General features: G+C 44.3%; 1 protein-coding gene across 2 annotated transcripts in view; it reads right to left on the bottom strand.

Moving 5' to 3' along the window:
* LOC138119127 (vitelline membrane outer layer protein 1-like) overlaps positions 1–12,778 on the bottom strand; it is a 37,294-nt gene extending 24,516 nt beyond the window's left edge. For both annotated transcript variants that reach the window (XM_069030694.1, XM_069030684.1), the window contains exons 1-2: positions 12,252–12,778; positions 11,855–11,937 (exon numbers count right to left, since the gene is read on the bottom strand). In XM_069030694.1, the coding sequence (XP_068886795.1) occupies positions 11,855–11,863 (9 nt within the window). In that variant the 5' untranslated portion in view covers positions 11,864–11,937; positions 12,252–12,778. The remainder of the gene's footprint in view (positions 1–11,854; positions 11,938–12,251) is intronic.

Raw genomic sequence — 12,778 nt, 5'->3', positions numbered from 1 at the left:
AGGGCAATAAAGAATCTATTCTATTCTGTGAAAATATGAATAAGCAAAGGGTTGCATTATTTAGAAAGAAGAGGTGAGATTCTGAATGAACACAGACATCTACAGTGCCGATGTCTCCATCTGAAATAATCACAGTGGGCTCCCTTTATAGCTGCTGAGAGAGACAACATGACAACAATAGAGAGGAACAGATACCTTCACATGAGCCTCTCCCTAAAATCATCTATTCATCTCTACTGATGACCTGGAGGCATGATCCCCACCTGGACTAGTCTTATAACCTCAGACTCTGTTTAGGCTTTTTCAGGCTAAAAACAGTACTGCTGAATGAGAATTAGTTTTCAGCAATATGGGCAAATGTTTAAGAGAAAAGGAGTAATCAAATTATGTGCTATCTGGTCCTCATTTTCTCATTTGCTAAATTGACTCAGATTAATAGAAAATTGAATAGCAGGGAAAATATAAGTGAGAGACATCAGAAATGAGACAAGAGCCAGGATTTTCTAGATGCATGAGCAGACAGGGAAGCTTTAAAGCAAATAACATAAGTACAGCCATTTTGCATGTGTAAGAGAAGATAATTTCGCATCAGTGACTGGATGTAAAGAAGACCTGCATGTAGAGGTGGTGCTCCCCTTGTTGTGAAGTTATTTTCAGGTGGTTTCCCACTGCCCACAACCCCCGGCTTTCATATAAAACTTTATCTTAAAAATTTAGACATTTTATTTATCTTACCTACTAGGCCAAGCATACATTATTGTTTTTAACACAGCAATTACAGCCTTTACAGTTTCTCACATTTTTTATTCCTATACAATTAATAGAACTAATTTCCTTCATCTATGAACTATGTAAGTCTTCTTTCTATTGCCTTATTCTTTACTTGCTCGTTGCAATTTTTGTTTACAATGACTAGTAACATTTCAACACATTCTTGTGAAAGCCTGATGTCCCTGCCCCCTGTCATGGAATCTCTCCATTTCTTTCAGTTTCCAATTCCTCTCTGGGACCCAGCATGCCAAAACTACTTTTTTTTCTTTTGTATTTTTCCTTTTTTTTTTTTTTAGGCAGTGCAACAGAACAATGTTGCACTTTTGTTTAAGGACCCTGGAACAATTCCTATCATTTTCACAATGGTATGATAGTGTTGGCTCATACTCAGGTTATGACTCGCTACACTGACAGAGGATTCCTGCCCTTTTCCTTCCTACTAAATTAATTTCAGCATTACCTGCCCACACATAAAAGCTCCACTCGTTATTGAAATCTCATTGTGATTTGCACTTGCATATGATGGCCAGCAAGCAAATCAAATATCCTTAAGAAACCTGCTGAGCAGAAAGAGAGCAGAGACCACAGCCAGTACCGAAGAAATTGCTTTGCTTATGTATCATGGTTTTTTACATTTTTTGCACTGACACATTCACTTCTTTTACTCACAGCTTTGTTATGGGCCAGAATTAGCAGGAAAGGAGGTTTACGAATAAGGACCAGAAAATAGTAGCTAAAAACGTCAGAGTATCTGCTCAGGCAGGATTGTACAATGGCAACCAGGGATGGAGAAAGTACTGTCTGGCTGCAGTCCAGGTGTGCTGGAAAGAGGTGGAGGGAAGCTGTGAAGACAACACCTGGGACCTGCAGATAAAGCCAGAGCAGACAACTCAGTCCATTTCTGCCCCGGGTACAGGACACCACTGGGCAAGAACAGAAACCAAGGCATTGCCTCATTTGGTACTGATACTTGACCCTTTCTGAAGGTCTAATCCCACACACACTGCTTTCTAGACATCTCACCATTTTTGCTGATCTCTTCTGGACTGTACTCTGTTGGGCAAATGCTGTTTTGAACAGCATTTCAACAGAGATCTTGTCACTGCAGCACAATAGTTGAAAGGTGGAAGCTTTCTAATTGTTAATTTAGTTAAAATACCCAACATTTTAGCAAGGGTGGTACTTGGACCACTCTTGCTGTAGAATTGCTGGCTCACCAGTGACTCTCTCTCAACTCCTCACCAGTCAACTCTCTCACTCTCTTTGAAAGTGACTATTCTCATGTTAGTGCAATACTTCACACCTGTGCTTATTTTGAATTCTATCCCCAATCCTCTAGTGTCTTCGTCTCCCAGGCTGAGGACATCTATAAATTTAATAAGCAAACTCTCTATTCTACTGTGCAATAAAATAAATAAAAATATGAGTAATTTCAGACCTAGAATAGTCTCCTGTGGGACATGGCTCGATACGTGTTTTTACAGTTGTATCAGGCTTTCAACATTTTTTATTATTAATTCTAATTGCTAATTAACAAAAAAACCCACAAAGAAACGGAGAGACAGACCCTCCTGTAGTGCAGATTTACTGACAGCCAGAGACCAAATGCCAATTTACACCCACTGCAAATCTTCAACTAAAGATCACTTCACATAGCAACTCCTTCGGAAAATTCACTGGGAAAAGTTCTCAGGAAACCTATCCTTAACCACAGCCACAAGGCTGTTCCACCCCCTTGAAACTGAGTGTGATCCATCCAAAGTGATCCATCCAAAGTAATCCATCTCCCTGCTCTGTGTCAGGGCTGCACTGCTCTGGTTTTACATTTTGCATACACACTGGACTGGGCTTTCTCCTCCAGTAAACCAGGTGGTTCCCTTGGTGGGGGCAGACTGCCATGAATCACAGTATCATCTGCATTGGGATCAGAATGATCAGCGCTATGGGGCAAGCCAGGCCCCGCCACTTGGCTGTGGAAAGCTGCCTGGCGGTAACAGCAATGCCAGCAAGGGTATTTCAGTCCCGGATTGCCCCACAGACTGCCACAGCCCCCTGCAGAGAGCTGGCACCTCTCAGCTGCTCTTGTCACCGATGTCACTTTCCCCAAGCTCCTACTGGTGAATCTTGACCATCCCCCTGAGTTCCTTTCCTTCCTCTTTAATTGCCCCGTGAAAAACAGCAGCATGTGCAGTGGCTGGGTTTTGGCCATGCCTGCAGCGGCAGGGTGGCTCTGTGTGCTAGCTCAAGAATGCCAAGACAAAAAATCAGGCTAAGCTCTACTGAGAGTTGGGGGAAGGAGGGAGAAAGGAGGAAAAGAAAGAAAGAAAGAAAGAAACTGTGAAAAAAGCTCTGAAAAAAAATTTGCATATTTTTAGATTATTTTCATAAGTACCAGATCATTCAAAGTTGCCTTTATTTTTTAAATAAAGAACTTTATTAACAGATCCTGAGCACAGGTTAAGGGGAGGATGAAAAGAAAGAAGAGGGCATGTCTTTCTTTGATATCAAAATGTCTAAAAATGTTTATGTAAACACTCTTTTTCTTATGTCAAAATTTTTTATCTTCTAAGGTAATTCAGGTGTTGGTTGAAAATACTTCAGCCATCACTCTGCGCTGCATTCTCATAAAAAGAGCAGATTACACCTTGATCTATGCCCAGAGCCAGGCAATGCAATGGTCTAGACATGCCTCTTGTTTTGACAAAAAGTCTTGAGGCCATTACCCATGGAACAGAGTCCATATTCTTCCAGGAAATCCATATGTGGAATTACAATCCCCTTCCAGTCCAGAGCAAGGTAGAAATAAATTATGGTCATTGGGAACTACCATGTGCAACTACTGCTGGCCACTGCAGTCTGAACATTTGCACTTGGAGAAAAGACTCAAGCAAGAGTCTTTTCTCTCCCTCAAGAACTCTTCACAGACAGTCGTGCTGACCTAGGGAATTTACTGTGAAACAGACCCTGTTGTCTATAGTTAGGCACCCAGCTCTGGAATTCAGGCCGCAAAGCCTTTAAGCACAGCATTAATCTTCTGGACTTCTGGACTCCTGGACTCCTAAAGTTCACTAAGTGCTAAAGGGCTTTGTTGTACTTGATCTTGCAGCACCTTAAAACCTCAGATCTTCAATTAGCAGCCTTCAGTTCAAGGTCCCAAAGCCCTCATCAGTGACTAGTGAAGTGACAACTTGGGAGGCAGCCCTGGCCCTGCTACAGCTTCAGCAACTTTGCTGATGGGTTTGTCTGGGGTCTCTGTCAGGAACAGTTGAATATGGGGGAAACATTGATTAGACACAGATTAACCCAAAATATCTTGTACCTGGGACTAGTTTGGAGTGGAAACATGGAGGCTAGTCCTGCTGAGTTATGAACAGGTATTTTTGCTGTGGTTTTAAACCTGCTGTATGCTTGACTTCAACTCCTGCAAATGCACTGATCCAGACCTACACCCCACCTCCATCATAGCTGCCAAGAGGGAGAATTGGTCACCACCTTCAAACAATGGTAGCTGTTCAGGGCATGATCCATTTATTATTTACACTCTGTTAAAACCCTGATCTAGAAAGGTCCAGTTTACTTGGTGAGTTTCCATAGTGTTCTTCACTGAGGTCTCCAAGGACTTCACAAACATTAGTTTCTCTTTTGAAACAAGGGAGTGACAGTTCTCCAAGCAATACTCCAGGCACCAAGGTGCACAGACTAAAGACAGAAGCACCCATTCACTCTAAGTGCCAGATTTCCTTGACTATATTTCAAAGTTTCAAGTATTACATAGGATATAATAATTCCAGGCAAAGCTACAACTGCTTGTAGAAAACGCCATTCTGAAGTTGAGACCATAGTGCCTCATTGCAAACAACTCAGACAACAACCAATGATTAGGAATTCATTTATGAATAAGTGAATATAATCCACCTTGAACCACCAAGGGAGTCACCACAGATGCCCAAGGCAGCATTTACAGTCAGGACTCAGGTTTCAGTCCCCAGGACCTGTCTTGCTGCCCAGTGATACCCCACTGACCACATCTAGACCCTGGCTCCCTGCACCTGATCCCGATGCTGAGATCCAGTCACCTTTGCAACATTTTCTGCTTTGTCCCTCACCCAAAGACTTGGAAAGGTGTATTGGGATGACCTTATGATGTGTATCCCCTATCGCTGCCCTATGCCCAGAAATTAACTTTGTGCCTTTCTGTGCCTTTAAACTGAGCCTGAGAGGGGGGAGAGGAAAAAACCGAGCAAACTTCTCAAAGCAGTTGTTCAAGGATACAGAGACACACTCCTCTGCTTCTGAAGCAGCAAGAGTAGAGGAAGCACCCTGCTTGCTTTTCCGCCAGCTTTTGGCCTCTTTTCTCCGGAGGGAGATGGAGAGTTGAACTTTGTTTTCCTGGGACTTCGGGGTTTTTTTCCCTTCTTCTCTTCTGGACTGTTTCAACATCAGAACACATCGGGAAAATTTTCCACCAAGGCCCCAGAGGTGGGCCCACACTAACCCAGCTTCAAGGAGGAGAAGAGAGACTCCATCTACAGAAGGACTCTGAAATTTTCCCAGGTTTCTCTCCACAGCGAGAGGTTTCATTATTTAGCATTATTATCCTTTTCCTGTGTGTTTGTTAAATAAATAGTTTTTATCTCTTTCACTTTCCTCTGAGGAAAATTTCTTTTTTCCTGAACCTGGTGGGGGAGGGCTGGTTGTAACCTGCCTTCTATCAGAGGATATTTTTTCCTCCAAATTTGTCCAAACCAGCACAAAAGGAAAAGAGGGACAATTATCCAAGCATAATTAAAACTGTAGCACTAAATGGGGCATGTGTGCCAAATCCCACTAACTCATGCTGTCACAGGTGATGTTGAGAGTTGCAGGGAGCAGGAAAGTCCTGAGGAGGTAGAAAGAGTGTTGGAGACACAGACCGAGGAGGCAGATGTCTCTGTCCTGGCACCGAGGTACTGAGCATGGACAAAGCAAGGAAAGGCCAGAACAGCCACGGGTAGAAGGCAAGGGAGACACTGTCAGCCCAGGAGAGGGAATCATCCACATGCCTGCAGTGTGCTGTGGGACACAAGAGCCTCTCCCACCTCTTCCCTCAGCCTTGTGTATTCATGGAAGCCCACCTGGAGAAGGCAATATTGGCTGGGACAGTGGGACCACAGTGCTCGCTGGTAAGAGGAAGCTTCTCTTCCAGTGGCTTACTGTAGGTCCCCATCTCCTTACCTGGAGTGCTTGCTTGCAGCCAACTGCTGGGAAGGGAGAAGAGTTGCTGTGGAAGAGATGCTGGACATGAGGCAATCCTGCATCCTAGAAAAGGCAGTGGTTTTCTCTCACCCCAGCCCCTACCTCCTGTTTCAGACTGCGTAAGCCTATTTTTTCCACACTCTCCATGTCTGATTTCTGGTCCCTCTGTGTTTTCCTTGGGAAGTTCTGAACCTATACTGTCTGTGTACAGCACAGGAGGATTTCAGGAACAGGGGAGGCTGTGTCTCTCCTTTCTGTCCAGCACCAAGACAGGTAAAGGTGTGCATCAGCCTCAGATGTTGTTGCAGCAATACTCCTCCTCTGCTCAGGGCTGAAGTTTATCTAGCAGGGATGGAATAACCAGTCCAATTAATGCAAGTGCTGCCAAAGCTCATCTGCATAAGTGAAAAAGGCAAATTTTTTTCTTGTGTTTAATGTTCACGCTAATTAGGGATGACAAAGTGATGTGGAGATGGAATTCATATGATGGATACATTGTCAGAGTTCACATTGTTCCAAAAACACCTGTTGCTGAAATGTTGACTTTTTACAACAGTGCAGAAGTCTCCTAAGAAAGACCTGAAGTTGAAGTTGAACAGACAAGTTCACAGCACAAGAAGTTTCACCACAAATCTTTCCGATGTGACAAAGCTACAACCCATGGAAAATCACTGGAAAGGAACCCAGTCAGGACAGCTGTTATTCCTCCCCTCCACAGTTTCCTCTGGATCCTCTACTGCTTCTGAAAGATTCAAATGATAATTTATTTTCTTTTTTTTTTTATCAGAAGCCACTTACCCACATCCCTACCCACTATAACTTGCACTGAACCCATGCTGGTTTGTATCATTCTCCTAGCTGAAGCCCGTGGGCACAAGTTTCCTGATCCCTTCCTCTCCAGAGTCACCTCAGAGCAGAGGTACGCCCCACACTCATGGGAGCTGACAGTCTCTGAATAGACTTGAAATTTTTGTGGCAGTACCCATGAAAATCCCCTGCCCTGAGAACTTCTCACAGAGAGGATAGGTGCATGCAACGACAGCTCATCTTTACACATGTTTGTAAATTTCTATGTGTGATTATAAAAGGGTTAAACTCTTCAGCAAGTCCCCACCAAAGCTTGCCACTGCAGCTGATCCATGCAGGGTCTTGCCCCCAGCATGTCTCCTACAGGAAGCCCACCTAACTCTTTCTCTTTGCTGCCACAGGCAGGTTTTCAGACAGCCCCTAGAGCTTCTTCTCTTGGAAGACTCATCACAACCATGATGTTGTGTTGCTCTGCTTTGTTATCTCACTGCTCTAAAGAGTCTGCCTATATGCACTTGGCAGTCATGCTGGTTTTGGCATCTCCTTGAAACCCTGACACTGTTTCCATTTCTTCCCCCAGTGTTCATCCCTCATAGCATACTAGAGGGAAGAGACCCTCAGGCTGAGCACAAGGGCTGAAGGAATACCAGAGTGCTTGAGGGTGGTCACTGTCACCTTGAGGAAGGACCTCAGGAATAGCAGAGGGAGAGAAGAAAGCAGACAGCTTCTTTTTATTCTTTTTATGGCATCACCTGCAGGTCTAAGCCCTTTCTCAGAGGTTCTCTTCACTCCTTCAGGTCTGTGTGGGCTGCACCCAAACAACAGGTCTGGGTGTCCCTGGCTGCCACTGTGTGACCCTGCCTGAGCAAACACACCTGGCCCTTCAGCTGCTCTCTTGGGTTCTTGCTTGGTTTCTTATTTCAGGGAAAAAAAAAGTGAGTGCCTTGATGAAAAATCTCCCTTTCTCAGATATTTGTTATGCTATGGTCCCTTCTCTTTTGCACCCAGACAAAACTCCCATGTACCAGGTCCTTTTGGAGTGGGCCTTTGTATCCCAGTCCTGCTGCCGTTGGTCCCTTCAAAAATTATTTTTCTTGCAACACTTTGTTGATCCCATCTTTCCCTTGGTATTAAATTAATTACATAAAAATACTGAATCAAATGAATAATTGGTTACTCATTATATACTAGTTCTTGAGTTTCCAATGTACTTGTTAGAGTGTTTAATTTTCTAAGCAATTTACAAAGGAGCTATAACCCCTCAAAAAATTCACACTGTGGCATTCGTAGAATTTAAATTTGCAAAATTCATGACACAAACCTCCACCATCTGAGTGGGATCACTACTGTAGGAGAAGTAATTTGCCATTTTAGTATATAATTTTTTGTCTTAGTATATAATTTTTTGTCTGTCTCCCTCGAGCCATAGGCTTACCACTGTTCCACAAAACTTTCCAGAAAAACTTTTGCATTGAGTCAGGCACAACAACCACAAATGGAAAAATTCTGCAAAAACAGATATGAGCTGCAAAAGCCACAAGATACTAAAATCAGTCTTAGAGAAGCAACAGGAGGAAGTCTCAACAGGCATTGCTAGCCGGGCTGCACACAGCAATAATGCATATAACTCCTTCTAGAAGAAAATTCTAGCATCATGCTGAGTCCAGATATCTTGCAGTTCCTTTTAAAAAATGAAATTTTTCTCAGATAGAACCATAGAAGAGATTTTTTTCTTTTTTTAAAAAAAAAGGTAATGTGTTCAATGTGGCACCTAATAGGCTTTGTTTAGTGTGCACACAAAGACTTGGGCTGTGCATGCAACAAGCACAGAAAACATGAGAAAAGTAAGAGAAATACACTCTACAAATAAATAAAGCCCCTTGCTCTTAATGTACCTTTCAGCAGCACCATTCTTCTGTCCCATGGCAGAGTTAAGGTGGGGTCAGGTTTAGGGCCTGGGTCCCAAGATCTTTCAGGGCTGAAGGTCCCCCTACAACTTGCTTGGTGGAAGAGTTTGAGAGATAAAACACTATGGTCTAGATAAAACATGCCTGGAGAGAAGATGGAATTACTGCCTGTAAAGATCTGAACTTGTTCAGAATGGTGAACAATTAGAAATAATATTAGAACAGAAAGTTTGAACCTAAGAAAATATTTGCCCTCAACAATCCTTAAGTGTCAGGCAAAGCTAAAGAATTCAGCCATTGCATGTTCTCTATCAAAGTTAGATGTACTTCTGTGCTGGCAAGAGGTAGACACAATTTCAACAGGGAAAACATGCTATCACAAGGACTTCTTTTTCCTCCAAGGGAGGAAAATGCTGCTACACACTGCTTGCTGTGAAACTTGCCTTGCCTCTAAGAGCTGCCTGTGTGCAGCGCTCCAGGTTTCGCAACCACGGAAGCATTCCTTGGCAGAAGGTTTTGTTCATCAAACACATAATTCTCTGTTCATTTGGGCTTACCCCGGGTTCCACCCCTCTCTTCAGAACTGCTGGAAGCCCCTCACAGGGCTCCCCACTTGGGCTGCCAGGCAGTGGAGTGAGCAGAGAGAAGCTGCTAATGCAAAACACTGCTCCCAAGCTTCCCTTCCAGAGCCCAGTGTCAGTGACAGCCAGGACAGGTCACTGAAGACCTGCTCAGCTCTGTGTCGAGGAGCAATGGCTGTGCTATCAACAGGCCAGAGCTCACACACAGGTACTCACCAGGTCACGCACCCAGGGGCTTGGTCTTCTTTCCTCCTGTTGCTTCCAGCGAGCAGGAGCACAAAGCACATTTTTGTCATCCCTGTTCCTAATGAGGAGGCTCTTGGGAAACCAGGGGAAATCTGCACCCTAACTTCAGTGGATGCACTGGATTTGTACTACAGGTAAAAGCCTTCTTTGCTCCCAGTAGTGTTTTATGCCAGCTACCCATGTCATTAACTCCCTCTGAAAACCCTCCTTGATTCCAGAACATGATTTTCCACTGCACTACCACCTGCAGTGACTGCAGTAGTTCACAGTTCCTAGGCTGCATGGCAAAAGCTATCTCATATCTAGATTTCCCTCAGAATGCCGAGTTTTCCAGTAATTTTATGCAGATGGAGTACGGATTTCTTCCCTTTCCTGAAAAGTTATGGACATTTCTCAAGAAAATCTTGCACAAAAATAGGGCAATCCATGAAGACGTGAATCCTGCTAACCTCCCATAAAAATGCCTTATTTGAGCCAAATCAGCCTCTGTTTCCCTCATCTTTACCTATTCCTCCAAGTAGGATTGCACTTGGTCTTTGAAGGGCTTTGCACACTACAAATGGTATCTGCACACTTCACTTGAGTAACACTTGCTTTGGGGATTTTCCTCAATGCTTTGGTCAATTTGTCCCTTCTTCACCCACAGCCAGGTATAGAAGGGCAAAGCCCATGAATTTCTTGAAATTCAGGTCCAACCAGCTTGGCCACAGTAGCTTCACCAGTGAGGCTGATGGCTTTTTTTATTTTAACTGTATCCCTACATGAAACGCAGTTGCAAAATTTAAAAAAAGAAAAAAAAAAAATTCAAAAAATACCACCACAATTTTCTCTCCAAACTGGGGCAAGTCACTGTGGAAAAACACTCTATTAACAGCATGAGTCTCTTGTTCTGTGGCCACATCTGCACAATTTTGTCATGTAATTAGACCTTGGCTCTGGCCAGTGAGGGATCTATTAGCTAAAAGTTCCTCAGACAAAAGGAAGCCTTAGTGCATAAATTAATGCAAATCAAGCGTGGGCTCTTCCCTCCCTTGATGCTGAGAACTGTTATGTTCTCTGTGTTGCTGCAAGAAATGAATGCTCTGCTGGAGCCTGGGGACAACAAGCTGATGAGAGGGGAGACAAGGGCAAGGCAGAAGACAAGATTTCAGGACCTCAGCTTTAGAGCCAGCATGAGAAAGACATACTCAGAAAATAGTCAGCTTTGTGGACTGGTATCGAAACCACGCAGTGTGTCCACTTCACTTTCACTTGTAGGTAACACAGAATTCAAATGCCTTCTTCAGGGATGTCAGGAAATGAACATGCCTTGACAAAACAAAATGGGGATGGCTCAAATCTCCTTAGCAGCACAGCAAATTTCAGCTCCAAAACCCCAACAAGTCCCAACCAGAATACACTGCACCTCTGCAGAGGTGAGCAGTGTTGATGAGTCTCAGCTGCTGCAATGGCACTGGCTGCTACTGGTGCATTGGAGATCTGCTGTCCAGGCTCCCACATCAGGTTTTCACTGCGGCTGCACCAGGGACACACAGACTGGTTTTCCGGTCCCAGAAGAGTGTTGCAAAAAAGTGAACATATTCCAAAGCACACAGTGCAAGTCCTGTTCCTGAAATTGTTCACTTAAATAATTAGTCCAGATCTGGCAATTGTAGAGCAGCTCAAATGGGATCATTTTTGTAGGTTGGTTTTTATTTTGAGAGACAGTTTACACAAGTAAACCACTGCTTCTACTCTCCTTTTCCCTGTTTCACCCCCAAATGTCCTTTCACCTCCCATCCCTACCTTAAAAAAGAGCTGGTGCCAGTCTGAGAGGGAGTTTCCTACCCACAGGCCAAGCCAGATCTGTGTCAGTGCTCAGACAGGTTCACAGGCTCACCCAGCTCCATGAACAATGTTGTAGCTGGAAGAAAGTGCCAAGTATCCCAGAAAATTGGCTCCATGGTATTCCTTTCATGTCAGTGCTAGGCAGGATTTATTTCTTTGTTTATTTTCTTCACTGCTGCTTGGGGGATATTTACCCTTTGCTAGGCTTACACTGCTGGTCAGGAAAAGGACTCCCCAGGCAGCAGGAATTTGATGTCCCACAGTTTCTTATCTGCAACTCTAATCCAGCTTGTATTAATAAAGGTTGAAGATTATTTAGGACTTCCAGTCTGCTGGCCAGTTACAGAGGGGATGGGAAATTCAAGATGGACTTACAGGAAAATGTAACGCATGCAATTAGTGATTTTACTAATATTCTCATATACTTAATCCAATAAACACAGCACATGCTGTAATGCATACATGGCCCTGGTTACTTACATTCTCCATCAACAGTTTGCGTAAACAAATCCCAGCTGTTCGACTGCCTTTGCTTGGATTCTCGATGTTTTCCCAATTTTACCCTGGAAATACAGAGAAAATAAACACTTTGAAATTATGCTTTTGGCAGCAGCCCTCACCCATTTACTGATGTGAAGCTCTGTAGACTCCTGTCACTTGACATTTCACACTCCACTCTCTGAGGCACCGACAGAGGCTTGGGTGCCTGGGAGTACAGTGGTGCAGGGGCTGAGGCAAGCAGCCAGGCAAAGCCCCAGGGAAAGGTGTTCCCAGCAAGCCTACAGGCAAATGTGACATGAGCCTAAATGGCTGAGGGGGAGCATCGGCATCTCCCTCCCACCCCTGTCCATTCACTCACACCTCCAGCAAACAATACCTCAGCCGCGAGCCTGTGGCTGCAGAGTCCCCGTGGTGCACACTGAGCCGTGCCCAGGAGAGCTGCACTGCTCCCCATGAGGCTCTTCCCACCTGGGTCCCCAGCACCCCTAGAAGTTACATGCCCGGTGAGTCTCCAGAGAGGAGAGCAGCTCCTGGGAGCTCCGCCTCCTGAAGGTCAGGATGGGCTCTTGGCTTGCAGAATTAGTCATTTGATTAGAGCAAACAGGTTTGGAAAGATGTTCAGGAGGTCTTCTAGCACATTCCTACTCCAAAGGAATCACTGCACATGAGGCACACTGATGCATGTCTGCTCAAACTTTCCCAAAAATCCTCCACTGATAATCTTGCAACCTCCCAAGGCTTAATTATTGTTATTAAGGATACTCCTTGGTCAGTCTTAGCCTGCTGCAGTACTCATCCATTATTCTTTGTCTCAGACAGAGTCCTGGCCATTCCATTCCACCTTTCAGCAGTATTCTGGACTGTTGCAGGCTCTCATCCTGTCCCTCTCCTGCAGCAGCTGTG

Source organism: Aphelocoma coerulescens, chromosome 1 (assembly GCF_041296385.1).
Source record: "Aphelocoma coerulescens isolate FSJ_1873_10779 chromosome 1, UR_Acoe_1.0, whole genome shotgun sequence".
NCBI classification, from domain to species: domain Eukaryota; kingdom Metazoa; phylum Chordata; class Aves; order Passeriformes; family Corvidae; genus Aphelocoma; species Aphelocoma coerulescens.
Note: the sequence above shows the minus strand (reverse complement) of the source record. Positions and strands in the feature narration are given on the sequence as shown.